The 16,750-nt window shown below is 37.0% G+C and overlaps 1 protein-coding gene across 1 annotated transcript in view; it reads left to right on the forward strand.

Annotated features, from left to right (window-relative positions):
• The window catches only part of DOCK4 (dedicator of cytokinesis 4), a 262,203-nt gene that overhangs the window by 131,177 nt on the left and 114,276 nt on the right, over window positions 1-16,750 (forward strand). Inside the window, exons 9-12 of the mRNA XM_075147683.1 lie at window positions 1,545-1,626; window positions 2,245-2,305; window positions 4,237-4,369; window positions 5,924-6,012. Coding sequence (XP_075003784.1) covers window positions 1,545-1,626; window positions 2,245-2,305; window positions 4,237-4,369; window positions 5,924-6,012 — 365 coding nt within the window. The remainder of the gene's footprint in view (window positions 1-1,544; window positions 1,627-2,244; window positions 2,306-4,236; window positions 4,370-5,923; window positions 6,013-16,750) is intronic.

The raw sequence follows: 16,750 nt of genomic DNA on the forward strand, positions 1-16,750 counted from the left end.
GGAGGTCAGGCTGAGGCAGTGGGGCTTATTCAGGCTGGAGAAGAAGCCGTTTTGAGGGGAGCTAAGTCACCTGCCTGTACCTACAAGAAGATCAATAACATCAATGGTGCATGGTGGGATAATGAGAGGCAAGGGATGTAAATTGAACCAAGAGAAGGTTCATCTGGATATAAGCAAAAAATTGACAGGCAGACACTGGAATGGGTTTTCCAGAGTGGCTGTGTGGTCTCCGTAACTGAAGGTTTTCAAGACCCGGACTGGCTAAAGCTCTGAGCAAGCTAATCTGACCTTATAGCTAACCCTGCTTTGAGCAGGAGGTTGGACTTAGAGGCCTTTTGAGGTCCCTTTCAATGTGAATGACTGATTCTGTGAATCATCGATCCAGATTTTCTACAAGGCAAATGCTGGTGCAATAAAGATTTAATTAGTCTCTGTTGAGTTGGATCTTATCCAACATATTCCTAGTGATTTTCCAGCTGCATTTTGAAAAGCTGTGGATGGTATAGAGCAGTGGTAAACCCTGTTTAGCCTCTGGGATAAGCAGAAGAGGCGGATACAGCTGAGAAAAACCTAGTTACACTCTGGAAATTTTGTTTCTGATTTGAGCATTACAGGGCATCTAGACTCAAATGTCTGGCCAGCTGGGCTGGGGGTGGGAGGGTGAAGAGAAACATATATAACACTTCTGACTTTGTTGCTTTCCCCATCTTCCACATCTCTCACTGCAGAAATATGATTGTTACATTTCCTATGAGGCTGTATCTTGGAGAAAATTATCCAAAGCATGGAAAGTTTGGTTTTTCATGAACTTCCCATGCATGAATTCCCAAATTTGCTCAGAGATTATCCATAATGGACCTACTATCAAATAGGAACGTTTCAAAAAGTAGTTTCTTTTTCAGTGGGGTCTTATGCCCCCTTCTGTTCTGAAATAAGAATTCTCTGCATCTCCCTGCTAGCGGTATTAGTACTTACATCAGCTGCAGCATTTAACACCCCACAGCAGATTGCAAAACAGAATTCCGAAAATTAAATTTGCCCTGCTGGAACTTCCAAGACTTATAAGACTGCTAAAATCAGTGTACTCTAGTGAGAGATTTTGATGGAGTTAAGTAAGAAAAATGTCCCATAGGATCATCTTCCTATCTATGAAAAAGAATATTGGTTGAATACGAGCGTGGCATGTTGACATTTGTTTAGCAAGAATCAATACCAACATACTAGACATCTAATTTCAGTTCTAGGATAAATGGATTTTATTGTTTGTGTTTCTCTGTGTACTAGGATATACAATATCATTCTTCCAAATGACAGTCAGTCTTCAATTTTGTATTGAGTTTTCAGTAATTTTGTTAGATGATTAAGTAAATCCACCCTTCACTAGTCTCTCCCTTTTTTTTTTATTGATACGGCTGAGAATTTTAGAAAGAAATTATTTCATTCTTTTATATCTTGAGGAAGGTTGCATCTGGAAATAAGATCAAAATTAGGTCTACTTTGCTGTAGTGTTGTTCAACATATCTGTCATATTTGTTTTCTTACAGTGAAAGATTTTTTTTAAGACTGAATAGAAATGGTTTGCCAAAATGTCCAGAAAAGCCTGAAAGACACTGTTCTCTCTTTGTGGTGAGTGCTTCCTATTCTCAATCTTTGTTGTGCTGAGTATTGAAAATAGAAGTTGGATTAAATTACTATTGTGCGGTTGTCTCAGAACTGCTCCCTAAGCTTTTACATTGTTATGAATATCAACTCTAAAGGCTGGTTAAAGTGTATTGCTGAACTCCCAAGTTGAATGTTTTCTGGCAATATGTGGACACTCATCTAACTCATCTAACACTCATCAACTACATATATGGGGATATGTAGCAGTCTTTCTCCCTGCAACAAGGATAATTTAGTTTTCCTCCATGTGCATTTTGCACCCAAAAGATTGTGCAGCACTCTCTGTACTTTCAGGGTATTAGGAATTGCACAAATGCATCACTTCTGTTCAAGGCACACAGCGAGTCTCTTGTGTCCTCCCACTGATTTTGCTGCATTACAGCATATTCTACCCCATGATATTTCAGAACAGTCATTTTGAGTGCCAATTTAAAGTGTTAAAGGGATAATTTGTTAATGCTGTATAAATTAACTCACTGTTCATTTATCACTTTCACTGATGGTGAAAGCAGTGTGTAAAGATCTCTTTAAATGTCACATTTTAATCAGAGTCAGAAATAATGAGGTTCTGATCTTGCGCAGGATTTGGGCAGCAGTGAACTCAGGAAGGACATCTATATCACTGTGCACATTATCCGAATAGGTAGGTATAATTGTCTGTGAGTAGAAATCTTACATTTGTTAGACATATGACAGTAAATAAAAGAAAACTACTTGGAGTCAGCTTTGCGATTTGTTGGATTAGCTAGGCCAATAATTTTTGGAAAAGGAAATGCCTGTTTTTTGATGGAAAAATTGCTTTGGATTTCTCAGCGTTGTTTGTGTTATTTTTCAAGTGTATCGCTAAATGAGTTTAGATGCAGGATATTTTGTTACTATCACAAAATAAAATGAAAGTGTCAAATACGAACTGTCTTAAGATGATGGAGGTGTCATTGGGGAGACAATTTTTGTTTCAAAGAGAGTAATTTCAATCATCCTTTGTTCATAGAAGAACTTGCCTGAAAATTTAATGTACCTAATTAGTATATAATATCTGATGTATATCTGAACCTGTTCAGATGAATTTTGTCTTCTCCCTGACCCTCTTAAAAAGGGGGAGAGGGAAGGAAGTGGATGAAGTCTCATAATAATTTTAATCTGTGATGCTATAGACAAATATGAAGTCCTCTAGAACAAAGCGGAAGAGAAGAAAAGTGTATGTTTCTGTTAGGTATTTATTTTAAGAAGTTATCCTCTGGGCTGTACTGATGTGAAACAATAATGATCAGGTCTGCTTCTGACCTCTTAGATACATTGTTTTCTTTGTAAACTGTCTCTGTAGTTGCATCAGTGCAGTACTAAATATAACTTTTCTTCCTATTTTTGAAAGGTATTTTGGTTTGAAATATAGTCGCTCTAACTTGTGCTGAGTTCAGAAACAACTTGTTACAAAGTAAACACTATTTTACAACTTCAAGGAATAATTTTTCCTTGCATTTTTATGCTGGTTTAGTGTTTCATCAGAATATCAAAATACTGTGTTTTGTTTTTATTGGCAAGGATTGGGAAAAAGTATGGTAAACTCTGATGTAATCAAGTATATTTGGTAAGAATAAATGCTTTAAAGGAGAATAAGGAGTAGAATTTTTCCTATTGTATAGTTTTCAAATATATTCTCAGTCAAGTTTGTAAATGAACCACTGAAATATTAAAAACTTAAAATAAGATTTATATGTTGCATGGTGTGAAAATGAACAATTACTCTTCTAGCTGCTGTGATGCATAGGAATATTTGGAGGAGGCATTGCCCTGCAGCGACTGCAACCAGAGGCTTTTCTTGTCAGAAATTAAGACTTGGTGGGAAAGATACATAGCTGCCAGTGCACAATTGAATAAAATGGTTAGAAAGAGGGCAGTTTCAAATGCCAGGAACACAGTGAGAAGATTGATCAATTGTATTTAAATCAAATAGAAAAGGCTAGGAGAAATATTTTGTTTCAAATCTGTTTTCCTTGGCTGCCTTCTTTCTTTCCTTATCATAAATTGTTCTTCTGCCCTTTGTCATCTTTCCTCCCTGTGTTTCATCTCTACTGGATTTTTCTGTAGCTGGTCGATTATTCCCTTGCTAGCCAGTTGCCTATTTGGAAGCAGTATTTGATTACTAAATTGTAATGGCTCAATCACAACACCTCTCCTATAAATCACGGGTAGCAACAAGCACAGTAAAATAATTCTTACTGGACAGCAAATGTTGAACACTCTCTTATGTCTGAACTCTAAATTTAATTTGGTGGTGTCATGAGTGTGCTATCACTGGGTATCAGGAAGTGTTGTTGGTTGAATGGAGGGCATGAGAGGATGAGCAGTACCTCTGGTCTGAGACCTTTCAAGATCACCACGCTTAGTGGACTTCCTGTACCATTTGTTACCCTAACGTAATATAAAGACGGACCAGATTCGCAGTGAGTACACTTGGCATCGTCTACTCAGACCTGTCACCATACTGAGCTGGATTGCCCTCTGCCTCCCTTCTGTGGTTTCAAGAGAGACAGTTCCATGGATTATGCATCAAATATGTATTTTGTTTGGCAGGACGAATGGGAGCTGGAGAAAAGAAAAATGCCTGCAACGTACAATATAGACGGCCCTTTGGCTGTGCAGTCCTCAGTATTGCAGATTTGCTGGCAGGAGATTCAAAGGATGACCTCATCTTAAAAGTATACATGTAAGGAATGCTTTTTGCTTAATTTTTAGAACTATCTTAGAGTCAGTTTGCATCAGAAGCAGTGGTGTTAAATGCAGTGCGAGTAAATAGCTGTAGCTCCTTTCTGCTCCAAGAAAGTGTAGTAGCTAATTTCTATAGTTTTTTGTCACAGTTTGGAAATTTTGGCTATTTCTACAGATGTGTTTATAAAGTGGGATAATATTAAAGGTAAAGGTTATATCCTTTTAGATCTTTGTGTATGTTTCAGCATTTTTCACATCCCTGTAAGAGCTTCTGGAGCTCTCTTTTTATGGAACATGAAGTGCTTTTAGGACTTGTTTAAACGTCTTCTGCTGCCTAGGCAGCAAGAGGAAGTACTTTATAACTACAGAAAAACGCAGGCAGAGTATCTTTTTGTGAAATGAAGCAATTACATAATGGGAATAACAAAAGTGTAAAAGGCAGTTAGTGCTCGAGAATGAAAACTCATAAATAGATTTTTAAAAGGAATGTTCATTAAATAGTGGATTTTGGCTGATAGTAGTTGGAAGAAAGTTCAATTTTCTAGTTATAGCAACACAGTGCATGTAATTTCCTGCTGACCTTGGACATTATAGTAAGAACTGTTTTGTGGAGTGGTCTGTTCTAAGTACATAAGCCTGGGACACATATTGTCATGCACATGAGGAAGTTCTGCCCCTCCCAGGGTTAGCACTGAAATCTTGAAGACATGGAAGTTTTTCAGGCAGCCTTTCTCCTCTCCTCTGTTACCCCTCTGTGCTAAATTAGAGCTGCTGGAATCAGCACTGCAGAAAAGCAATTTAGTGTGACAGTGGTCATGTGGGCTGGCTCTTATTTAGACTCCCAGGACATTAAAGTCAAATAAGTGTTTGCTGTTGGTTTACAAATTGTTAGATTTGTCTGCCTGTTATATTCTTTTTTTTTTTTTTTTAAATCTTGCCTGTTTGTTTTAAAATAACAAAACCAATGGAAGAAGAAACGTTGCTCAAAACTGGATTTGATGCTAAGACTAACTCCCGTCTAAACCATGAAAATTGATCATTAGAACATGGTCAGTTTTTCCTTATGGAAAAGCAGCTATTTTCTAAATGTATACTGAAATGTAATTTGCTCTTTCACTGACTACCTCATGAAGATCACATCCTGTTTTAAATAACTTTGAAGTGCACAGCACAGATTTTTCTGTCTGCTAAGATCGGCTCCGAGTCCTGTGTCTCCTCTTGAGTGTCACAAGATAGATTTTTGTGTGGTTTAGCTAAAGGATAGATCTATACAGATTATGAACTTGGTCACGGCTGAGTTCCTGAGCATAATTGCTCATATCTTTCTCCCACTCTTTGCCACATGAAGCAGATATTTCCATGGTGCCTTTCTCAAATGGTAAGAGCACTCTCACCTTTTCCATTGAGACAGGCAGTTTCATGGGGCTTTATTAGCTCATATCGTGTTATTAGTTTCGGGAACAAAAGAGGATTTGTTTAGAGATATGTGGTGAAGCTGGTCTGAAAAACTTGTGTTCCTGTTTCAGAGTTAAGAAGGCTATCATTTTTCTAGGTGCAACACAGAGAGTGACTGGTATCAGATCCATGAAAATATCATTAAAAAGCTGAATGCACGTTACAACTTGACAGGCTCCAATGCAGGTGAGTAAGTTGCCACATTTCTGTTTGCATTCTTAGGGTTTTCTTAGTTTGCAAATGAAGTGGCTCTATTTTAGAAGGACTAATGTCTATGAAAGAAATATCTTTTCACACAGAGAAAAATACTCGTATTAGGTGAAAATGTATGATATTGCCATTCACATGCACATTTAGAAAAAAAAAAGTCACTGAATTTTCTTCAAGGAGCTATGTAATTTTATTCTGTGCTGAGGAGCTACAGTTTGCTGGGGTGTTCTGTTCACATGTGGGGCTGATCAAATTATTGATCCGTGTTGCTTGACATTTCTGCTTCACGTTTTCATCAGGAATATAAAATTTGCCATTGACATTGTATATTAATTAAACTTCAGAAAAAAATGGGAGCTACTAGTGTGCTCTACATTCCTACTGGCCAGCTAAGCAAGATGCAGAGTTGGTATTTAAGAACTTACCAATAATCCTCTATAGTCAGCTATACGTCACTGTAACTGTCATCAAAATAAATTCGGGTGTGCAACTTAAGAAATGGGAGACAACTGACCTTTGTTATTGTGAGATGGTGGTTTGACCCATAGGAGATGTTGGATTTGCATTTTTTAGGGTTTTTTTTTTTTTAATACCGGCTTCTTAACTTTTTCTGAATGCTGTCAAACTTGAAATCAAACCTGAAATGGAAGCTTATGAGTCTATTGTCCTTGTATTCAGATATTGTTTTGTCCCTATGAAACTTTAATTAGTTGAAATATAACTATAGAAAAATCTCATATTAACCCATTTTCCAGGCTGTACTGTAATTGTAATCCCTTTCAGGCAGTAGTAGGCTTCATGCTTCTTTAACTTGATTTCAAGCATAATGATTATCTTCAAAATGTACGTTCAACAATCTTTAGTGCATAACCAAGAAGTGCATAAAAGCTTATGTTACTCATCAAGACTGAAGTTATATATTTAACCATTTCTAATACTATTATTTTCTCATGTAGAGTCTAGCCACATATATATATATTTTCAAGGTTTAGAATATCATGCATCTTATTGGACAATAAATATAAAAATCATGTAGTGACAATACAAGAGCACGTTACTGAGTCAGTATAATGTTGGTCGTCTTAAATATGTTAACCATATTCACGAAGAACAACCTACTCTTGGTCATTCTGACTGTCCATGCAATACCTGCTTACTCTGTGATACATCACTTATTCTATTCCATTCTCATGAAATAAGAGTTCACAGTTAAATACCCAGTTGTCCTAGGAGACATTAGATAAGTTTGGATACTCTTAATTATGTGAATATTCAACATGAAAGACATATGGGACATGATTTTTTTTTCCAGGTTACAGGGGGCTGGAAACTAAAGCTAGCAAATTGAAGATCAGTTACATTTTGAAAAGTGTTGTCGGGGGCAGAGGCAGAGAGAAGAGCAGCACAGAATTCCAGTAGTGCATGTGAAGATCGAGAGGGAAAGAGGAAGTGCGCAGTAATCCACTTTGAGTATTGAGCAACTAAAAGATAAACTATGAAAGGTTATTTACGTCGCACACGTGAAATTTGTTCCTCTGCAGCTACTTAGCAGCCTGAAAAAGCACTTGCAAGGCTTTAGCAATACGTTCAGATACTTCTGCTGACACCTCATGGAAAATATTGTTGTTACGCTAGTTTGTAGTTTTCCTTTGCTGTCTTTTTCTCTAATAGTATTGAATGGCTGGTTCTGGTGCCTCATTAGCCTTGTCTGCCATCTTATAGTTTTCAAAAAAGGAGAAAATCTTGCATTATAGGAGACATGGGTCTTTTCTCTCTCTTAGGAACCCTTGTAAGTATGAGCTAAATACAGGAAGAATGGAATTTTTGGTTTATATCGCACTTGCCCTTTTCAAATCACGTTAAAAAGACTTAAGAAAGGAAACACAGTAAACAAACAATAGCAAAGATGCTTCAAACAATTGTCTATCCTCTAGGCTTGTTCCCTCTTCAGATTCTGTCCTGTACAGTTTCTTTCAGCTCAGGAGATTTTCACACAAAGTCTTTAGTTTCCACAAATTGTTATGTCCCACTGCTGAAATAGTTTATCAGATAATTCATAATATTCTTCAGAAAAAAAACTTCTTCCAGTTTTCTGGGGAAAACTGAAAAGGAACTCAAAACGTACTTTCAGTGTCTTGCATGAAAAACACATATTGCCAGACTATAGCATTTGTATTTAGTATTCAAACCCCCACTCCCCAAAAAAGTACTTCTACTTCAACTCATGACAATTCTTAAGTACAGAATCCTCTTGCATCTTATTCTCAGCTTGTGTCTTGAAAAAGATCAAATAAAGACTGTCACTTCTTAATACAGCCCAGAAAGGAGCCCCTTTCCTCTTCTCAGTGGATGCACGAATGGAAGGACTCAGTCTTATGGATAATTTAGCATCATTTGCTGGAGTGGGAACTGGAATGTGTTTTCTGCATGAATTTCCAGCATAACAAAGACTAGAGTAGCAGATAGTGGATCAAATTCCCATTCACCACTAGTCTTTGTAGCTGGTGTCAGGTTATCAGCTTACTGCAAGACACCTGATTGCCTAGTGTAGGAGATCAAACCATTAATGCAAAGCCCAGTAGCATTGTTATTTCTTACATTGAGTTTGTAGTATTTGTAGAATAACTACTATTAGATCTAGATGATTTCTTAATTATTAAGCAAACCAGGTTTCAGTAATATCTGGAGTGGAGCTGGCTATAAAAACCATTTTTCTTATAATATTTTTTTCTTAGAATTAGAAGCTAGTTACTTTGTTTTAAAATGCAAAAATCTGTGGAAAAATGAATATTCCTGCACAGAGATCACACCTAATTACATCAGTCTTACAAGGAAAATAACACATTCCTATTCCTGTATCTGTAGGAGCAGAGATCAGTGAAATGTATACTACAGATACAGAAAACAGTTACTGGCTTATCTCAAACCATATAAAACCATCCTTTATCCCCTTATAGTATATTTTAGATAGTGAAGCCTAGCCAAAGTCAATTGCTTTCATATCAAAGCTTGGGCTTCTGTCAAATGTCAAAATCTCTTCGTAGGATTTGCAGTATGGGTCATAGTTGCAGATCTTATTGTTTGGGTGTGACAGTGAAAGTATACTCTGGACCTTTCTTGGGACTACAATAAATAAATAGTATGGGATGTGGGCTGCTTTTCTCTTTAATACAGCAGGCATTAAGTGCCTTATAAACTGTTATTGATCATATAATAGCTGCTTCATTTGCCCACAGAATTACTGTGCCATGAGTGAACCTGTTGATTTTTAAAATGGTTTGAAGTGCATTTTAGGACAATGAGCAAGAGAACAAGGCCAAATCTGGTTGTCATTAAACACAGTTTTATACAAAAATAAATAAATATACATCAGAGAATGCAACTTCAATTGTACATACTTATGCAGAGTCATGGATTTCTTTTTTTCTTCTGATTTTCAGTGTGAATTTATCATGTGCAACTTCATATTCTTGCTTATGACACTACCTTTTTTCCCCCCCTCCAGTTCTTTAGACTTTCAAAAGTTGAAATGTAATTTTTTTAATACAGCACATGATGATGGAAGGAATGTCTAGTAATTGGAGCAGTCTTTTATGTCTAGTGTTTGGAGCAGTCCTTTGCGCTCTGAAGGTAGAGGGTTCCTGTCCACAAAAATTACCCACTTACGACTGTGAGCAAGTTACACAGTTAAACAGTGATGGTTCTTACTGTAATCCCTACTTAAACACCATCAGCATCTTCAAAGTACCACCTTAGGCACAAGATCTTCCTGTAGGCACTTAAAGCTAAGGTAGCTTTCATTTCTGCCACTGCTTGATGTTGAGAATAGCTGGGTAGCTGGGTGCACCCAGGACACTTGCACCATCAGGATAAGAGTGGGCTAGATTTAGCTTCCTGAGCACTAGGCTGAAAAAAAAACGCTGGAGATGATTGCTGTGACTCTCGTGCCCATGCTATTTCAGGAAATATATAAATATTCACTAGGTTTACCGTAGAAATTATTTACTCCAGTGCTTGAGACATTCTTCAAACATGGAAAATGTCTTGGGTCACACTCTGATTTGGAAGAGGATTTTCAGTCTGTCTCACATGTCCCAGATGAGCATGCTAATCACTTGGCTTCTCAGACTTCCCTGCAGCCATGATTCAACTTCGTATACAATCAGAAAATATTCATTATACCATGGTGAAAGTGAAAGTGGCTCTAAAGCTTGCCAAGAAGCGCATGATTTTCCTAAGTGTAATCTGTATTCATGTTCTCTTAGCAAACCCAATAGAGGAGAGATTTAAACCTTGGTCTCATGTTACATGTGAATATTCTCCCCAATGAATTATCTTATAAAAAGCATATTAAAAAACGGATGAAAAATGCACTACAACTTCCTCTTTCTTCGCCCTCCTTTGAGAGGAAAGACTGGATAGCTTAGTTTTAGTCTGGATCCAAATCCAAGCTTTGGACTCTTGCGTGGATTGCACAAAAATAGCGAATGTAGTGGGAGGCCTTTTCTGTGCCATTATCTTGGAATGTTCTGATGAACTAGACAAGAGTGATGTAACCTAATTGCATGTTTACTAACGCAGTGTGGTGTATTCTGTGGTAGCAATGCCAAACCTACATTGTGACTCCACTGGAAACACTGTTAATTATACATTAACTTTAATTGGTGGGAGGACTGTAAGCTTTAGAGGAAACACATTCAAAATGGTGGGATTTCTCTTGCCACTCTGGGCTCAAGCATGATTTCTTCCTTTTTTTTTTTTTAATATGGTGGCAGTATTAATTTTTTAGCTGTTGTGTAGGGGTCAAAATACAGCTCTTGGAAAAGCTACATAAATCATATCCTTTTGCATACAGTTTAGGTCATAAAATGAAAAAAATCAGAAATTATTATATTATATCTGGTAAGATATCTTGGCAGGAACATGAATTTTTAAGTATGGTGGAGGCAAGACCTGAATTGGGAGGCTGTTTTTAAGACAAATCCAGGTTGTGGTTTGATTTGTAAAAGATTGTCTTAAGTCTGTCAGCCACAAACTGTTAAATTCTTTCTTTAAAAGAGAAAGATGCACATGGAGGTTTTTCAGTTGAATAGTTTACTGTCTGTAATAAATTCAAACTTGTTTCCATGTACCTGTGCAAAAATCTGCAGGCAGAGGGTCATCCAAAGTGATGCTGCCTAACAAAAGGAGACTGGTCAATAATTGGGCAACTGCATAATGCACTGATTGAAGCATGGAGGACTCAAAGCCCGTATTGTTGACAGTTGTTTGCCAAGAATCCCATCGTGAAGAAGGACAAACTGTCATCTTAGGGGGCAAAGTTATTCAGTAAGTTATGTTGGAAGGGTCCTCAGGAGGTTATGTGGTCCAACCAGTTCAAAGAGAAACCAACTTCAAAGTGGGATCTAACTTTTTTGAAGTTCAGTGACGTTGCTCATTCAAAGGCAAATTTCATTACACTGCTATCATTTTAATTCAACCAGACTAAAGTAAGTTTCATAAAGCAAACATCCTTGGTTTTAGGGAACTATTGTTACCTTATATGCGAGTTTTTTTCCTCAGTGTACATGTCAGTTGGTACTAAATCTCAGTCTAGCTCAGTGGTCTTATAAGACTCGGTCAGAGAAGGCACGAGGTAGACCAGCCCAATGGATGAACTCATCTGACAAGATGGAAGTTCTGAAGCAAGTATGGCAATGGAGGCAGTTGGATAGAAACAGTGGTATGTGCTTTGGGGCAGTGTATGTCTTCCCATGCCTATTCACCTGCATTCAACAGCCCCTTGGCACTCTAATAATATCTTTTCTCTATGGTTACCATCAAACACTGAGAAATTAAAAAAAACAGGTGGAAAACCATACACTTTGTCTGTTTCATCTCCTATTTCACAAAAGTAAGCTTTGGCTTACAAATTCCTTGATTCAGAGGGGGAAGCCTGTTAGAGTCATTATTTACCTTTCAGTGGAGAAACTGCAGAGGCCCCATGAAGTGATATAACTGAGGAGCATCGTTTTTCCACACTTTGTATGATGAAAAGCTACAAGAGATCAAATACAGCAGGCAGTTGGTAGCTCAGTATAAATTTACAGATTGCAGTATTTCTAGGAACAGAATTGTGGTAACTTACAGTATTTTTCTATATACAAGAAGTAGTGTGACTATGTTTGCGTGACACTACCCAGCAGTTCACAGCATTACCCCACTCCGAATTGTTGCAGGGAGAACGTCTTCCTGTGAATCAGTGTGAGAAATGTCAGATGGGAAACAAAATGTGCATTCCCTGCTGGGAGCAGCTATAGCTGTTGGCCACAAAAAGGAGGTGTAGGCTCACAGTGAAGAGATGAGTGGAGCAAATGCTAATGGAAAATAAGGAAGAACGAGGGCAGGAGTGGTAACATACTCAACAGAGAAGATAGAACAGAACGAAGTACGTAACTTTTAGGTAACTCCTGGGCACATGATTAATCACATCAAACTACCCCCTGCATCTGTCTGTGCTCAGCTAAGAAGAGAAGATCTCTGGTGTTTGTCTGTTCTTAGAAGGGTTCACAGATGTGTCAGTGGTGCTCTGAAATGTATTTTGTATCTACACATCACTAACATTTAAACACAAAGTGCATTTGTTTAATTACTCTAGTTCTGTGACAATTTATTAATCTGTCAGCTTTAATCTTTGTTACGTTTTGTGACAAGGAGATTATGTGTATTCCGTTTTGATGTGTTTAAAAATTAGTTGTCACTGAAGGCTGCTATTTGAAATACATTTAAAATAAGAATAGTGCTCATATTGCTTCACTAAGTACACAATGAATTAGGGCATTCCTTTTTGTTCTCAACAAATGCTAAAGCTGAAAGATTAAATATATAGAGAATTTTGCACATAAATTGTTGTTCAAGATCATTTGGCCCTGAATGACAACTTTGACGTATAAAAAAGCTAGTTTTAGAGCAGGTTTTTAGGCAAGGATTTGTAGAACTTTACTTTTTCAAGTACTTTTTACAGGGTGGATGGTGTGTTCAGCAATCTAATAATCAAGTTCAAGGTAGATTTTTGGTGTAGTTATCTGTAAGTGTTCTTCATGTAGTGTGGCTTGCAGACTGTGCTGGAGATGAGGGCTCTAATGAAGTTAAATTCATACTGTCCTTTTGGGTCTTGCTAAAAGGCTTGTTTTTAGAGAAGAATGAAAAACGTGCCATTGTGATACTGTCAGGGACATCTTATATCCAGTAGAAGCTAATGACTTGCTGTTCATCTCAGTACTGCGATTATGCATGTGATTGAAATGGCACACCATTTAAACCCTGAAATTCCTAGCTGAGGCTACATAATGAGAACAGCTGGCTCATACTTCCATCTTGGAGTTGGGTTATGTCTTAGCAGTGTGGTTTTTATAAGCCTTTTCCAAAAATTCATTCTGCTTGTTACTATGCAATAGTGTTGTTCACTTCCTTTACTTTATCTACTGAAAGAATAAAAAGTCTTAAGACTGCTTCAAGTGATAAATTATAGAACATATATGCATGATTTTAGCTCCTTCAGGGGTTATATTTACAGATTCATTACAAACGTTACCTGGGCTTTTATGTTGGTGCAGATTTGTTTTTTAACACTTTCTTTAGGTCTCAGTTAAACTGTTTCTTTATTTGAAGTAAGACACATAATTGGAATGCGTGTAGCTAAATTTCTAAAACAATGGTGTGAAGGCTGTTTGCATGGCAGAGCTGCACTTCATGAAGCAGAAAATAACGGGTGTTTCCCTGGAACCTTTTGTCTGTTATTTGCACTAGAAGCAATATAAAACACTTATAATTGTAAAATTGTGTATTTTGTGCACTGCCTAATATTTTAGTTAACAAAATAGTATGTAAAAAGGTAATTTTAAAAATTTTTCAGCAAGATGATTCACCTTTGCAATATAACAATGTAGTGTGGAAATGGGTATTGACATGCTGTGTGTATTGTTAATTGAAAAGGGCATCAATGGGCGTACTAAGGTAAAAATTGGAGAAATTATTGCTGAGATCTTTATTGCCTGTATAAGGAGGTTAGACTAGATGCTTATAATAGTCACTTAGCCTTCTGGTCCTTTAACCTTCATCCTATGGTGATTCTGGTAAGAAACACCTGAGGCTCTACCATGTTCCCTATAAATAAATTCCAAGCCACTTTTCTTGTGATAATGTAATGCCATTTGCATTTAAGTGTTTATGTTCCATGTGATGAAGAAAAAAACCCCAACTTTCCACACTTGAGGGCATTTCTGACAAAAGCCTTAGGTACAAGAGCTGATTTAATTCATGAGCTCCAAGAAAGTTGTCAAAATTTTGCAAAGGCTGTTTTTCTTGCATTCTTTTTTACTGAGCTAAAAACCAGAATTTAAAGCTGAGGAAAAGAGAAAGAGTTTGGAGTTTCCTTTCATAATTCAAAGTGATCACAATCACGTCTTTAACAAGGCCGGCGAGGATTGAATCCCCCCCTCCTTTTTTTCTCTCTGTTCCTAGACTGTAATTTGTGGGATTTACTACATAGATTTTGCTGTGGCCAAATTGTACCAGATTTATACAATTATTTTCCTCAGATCACATTAAATCAATAAATCATTTATTTGCCAATAACAATGTGGAAATCTACTGGTTTTATCTTTGCGGTGGTAATTCAGACACTTTAAATACTACTAGAAATGGGAACACCTGTACGCTTTCAGAATACTTTTAACACCCTTAGGCAGCTTTATTTGGACAGATGCCTTATTTTATTACCTTTCTTAAAATACAAACAGTGCTGAATAGCATTCTGTCTGAGTTTTTTTTTTTATCAGCTTCCTGAGCAGCTGCTAGGCATTTTCTTCTTAATATGATCTAGGATTCTCTGCCGCCAGCAGATAGAAGCTGAATGTAAATGCTTTCCCCTCCCCCGAGAAGCTCAAATGCAAGTAAGTGGTCTGTAAGCAAAATGAACAGTCGCCTTTTGTCATAACTAAATGCAGAAATCAATAATGCAGTATAAAAGCTGTTTTAAGGTAAAATGACAGATCTAACAAAAATCTGGAATACTTATTCAGCAACTTGTCAATTTTCCGTATTCTCTTTCATCTGAATGATAAAAATAATCTGTGGCGAACTATGGTACAAGTTAATTGTGAGAAATTTCATGTGCTTGCAAAAGAAATAAAAGCAGATCTGTTTGCAGTACCACACAGAGTTTTGTAGTAACATTTTCAAAACTGGAGTAAATAAAGAATAACAGCTAACACAAGAGGTTTTAATTACCACTAGGGAGGTAATTTAAATTTTTTCTGAGGGGACAAAGCTACACTATGTACCTAATTAAAGAAAATGTACCAGTCCTTCAGAGACTGGATAATCATTTTCATTGTTACGTTTTAGCTCCTAATGTTCTAGAAATGGAAAATTTATAGTTATGAAATTTTGGATAGATTCTAGGTCTCATAGATGGTGTAATGATCATATCAACCACAGTCAGGTGCAGTGTATGGTAGCATGTTGCGGTTTTCTACTTTGCTTTGTCCACACACCGCTATTCCAGCAGGAATGCTCTAATTTTTTCCTAAAGCTGATAATTTTATTGACTAGTGCATGAAATGAGATGAGAAAGAACTGACGTTGACATACATGATCAGAGTGGAATAAATTAAAACTAAAGGATATTACCTTTCTTAAGTGACAGAAAAAGTCTTCATGTTTCCATCGGAGAAATGTTAATGAATTAACTTTCTGTCTCCGTATACAAAAAGAATATCTCTTCATTCTTTTCATTGCATTCCTTTTCCTTGAGTATATTCTCCATCTTTCCCAGACTGGCTGCTGACCAAATTCTTTGGAAGCCTGCTCTACCTTGACCCTATCATTATTGTCTGGTGATTAAACCATCCTTTCTAGGAGCAGTGATGTTTCCTCTCCACCCTTTCCTTTCTTCTCCATAGAGATAGCTTTAATCACTTGTAAGGTGAGTTTAGTGGCTTTCTGGCCATTAGGTATGCAAAACTCTGGTTACATTTTGGTGGGGAAGGTGGTGTCTTTCAACTAGTCGGTTCCTCTTCATTCCACTTTATTTTGCAGTGTGTCTGAGGGAGTCCCTCTTCACTTCAATTGAATGTGCAACCTCCTGAAAATCTGAATTGCTCTGTGACGTGTCAGTATGTTTTAAATGATGTTCGTTAACTCTGATAGTCAGGTAGCTTGATTTATAATAAGGATACAAACTTCAGTCCCTTGTAAAATGTGAATTATTCAATCTTTTTAAAGTACCCCATGACTTTTATTTCAGATGCATGGTTCCTTAGTCATGATGGGTGTCTAGTTTCTTTGGCAAGTGTATTGTATTTTTGTAGACCATAAATATGGGATTGCTGTGGCTTGTAATTGGCTACAGGCTTTGTGTTTAGCGGACATCACAGTCCTCATTACCTATCTGGCTTTGGCTGGCTGGACTTGTCTTAACCTGCCTGGAGATTTGTTCTGACTAAAAGCATTTATCTAATGACAAAATAATAAATTATATCTACTTTATTTTAGCTCTTGCTTAGCTTTGTACAATTGTGTGGTGTAACTCACTTTTGTATATATGTTTTGTATTTAATAGATAGTTATAACATGTAGTTACTCTGTGTAGAGTTAGCTATTTATAACCCTAGACTGAAATGGAACATAGAAGAGTAAAGACATGTGACCTTAACTGAGGGCTTGAAAGTAC

This window comes from Calonectris borealis, chromosome 1, assembly GCF_964195595.1.
Source record: "Calonectris borealis chromosome 1, bCalBor7.hap1.2, whole genome shotgun sequence".
NCBI lineage: Eukaryota > Metazoa > Chordata > Aves > Procellariiformes > Procellariidae > Calonectris > Calonectris borealis.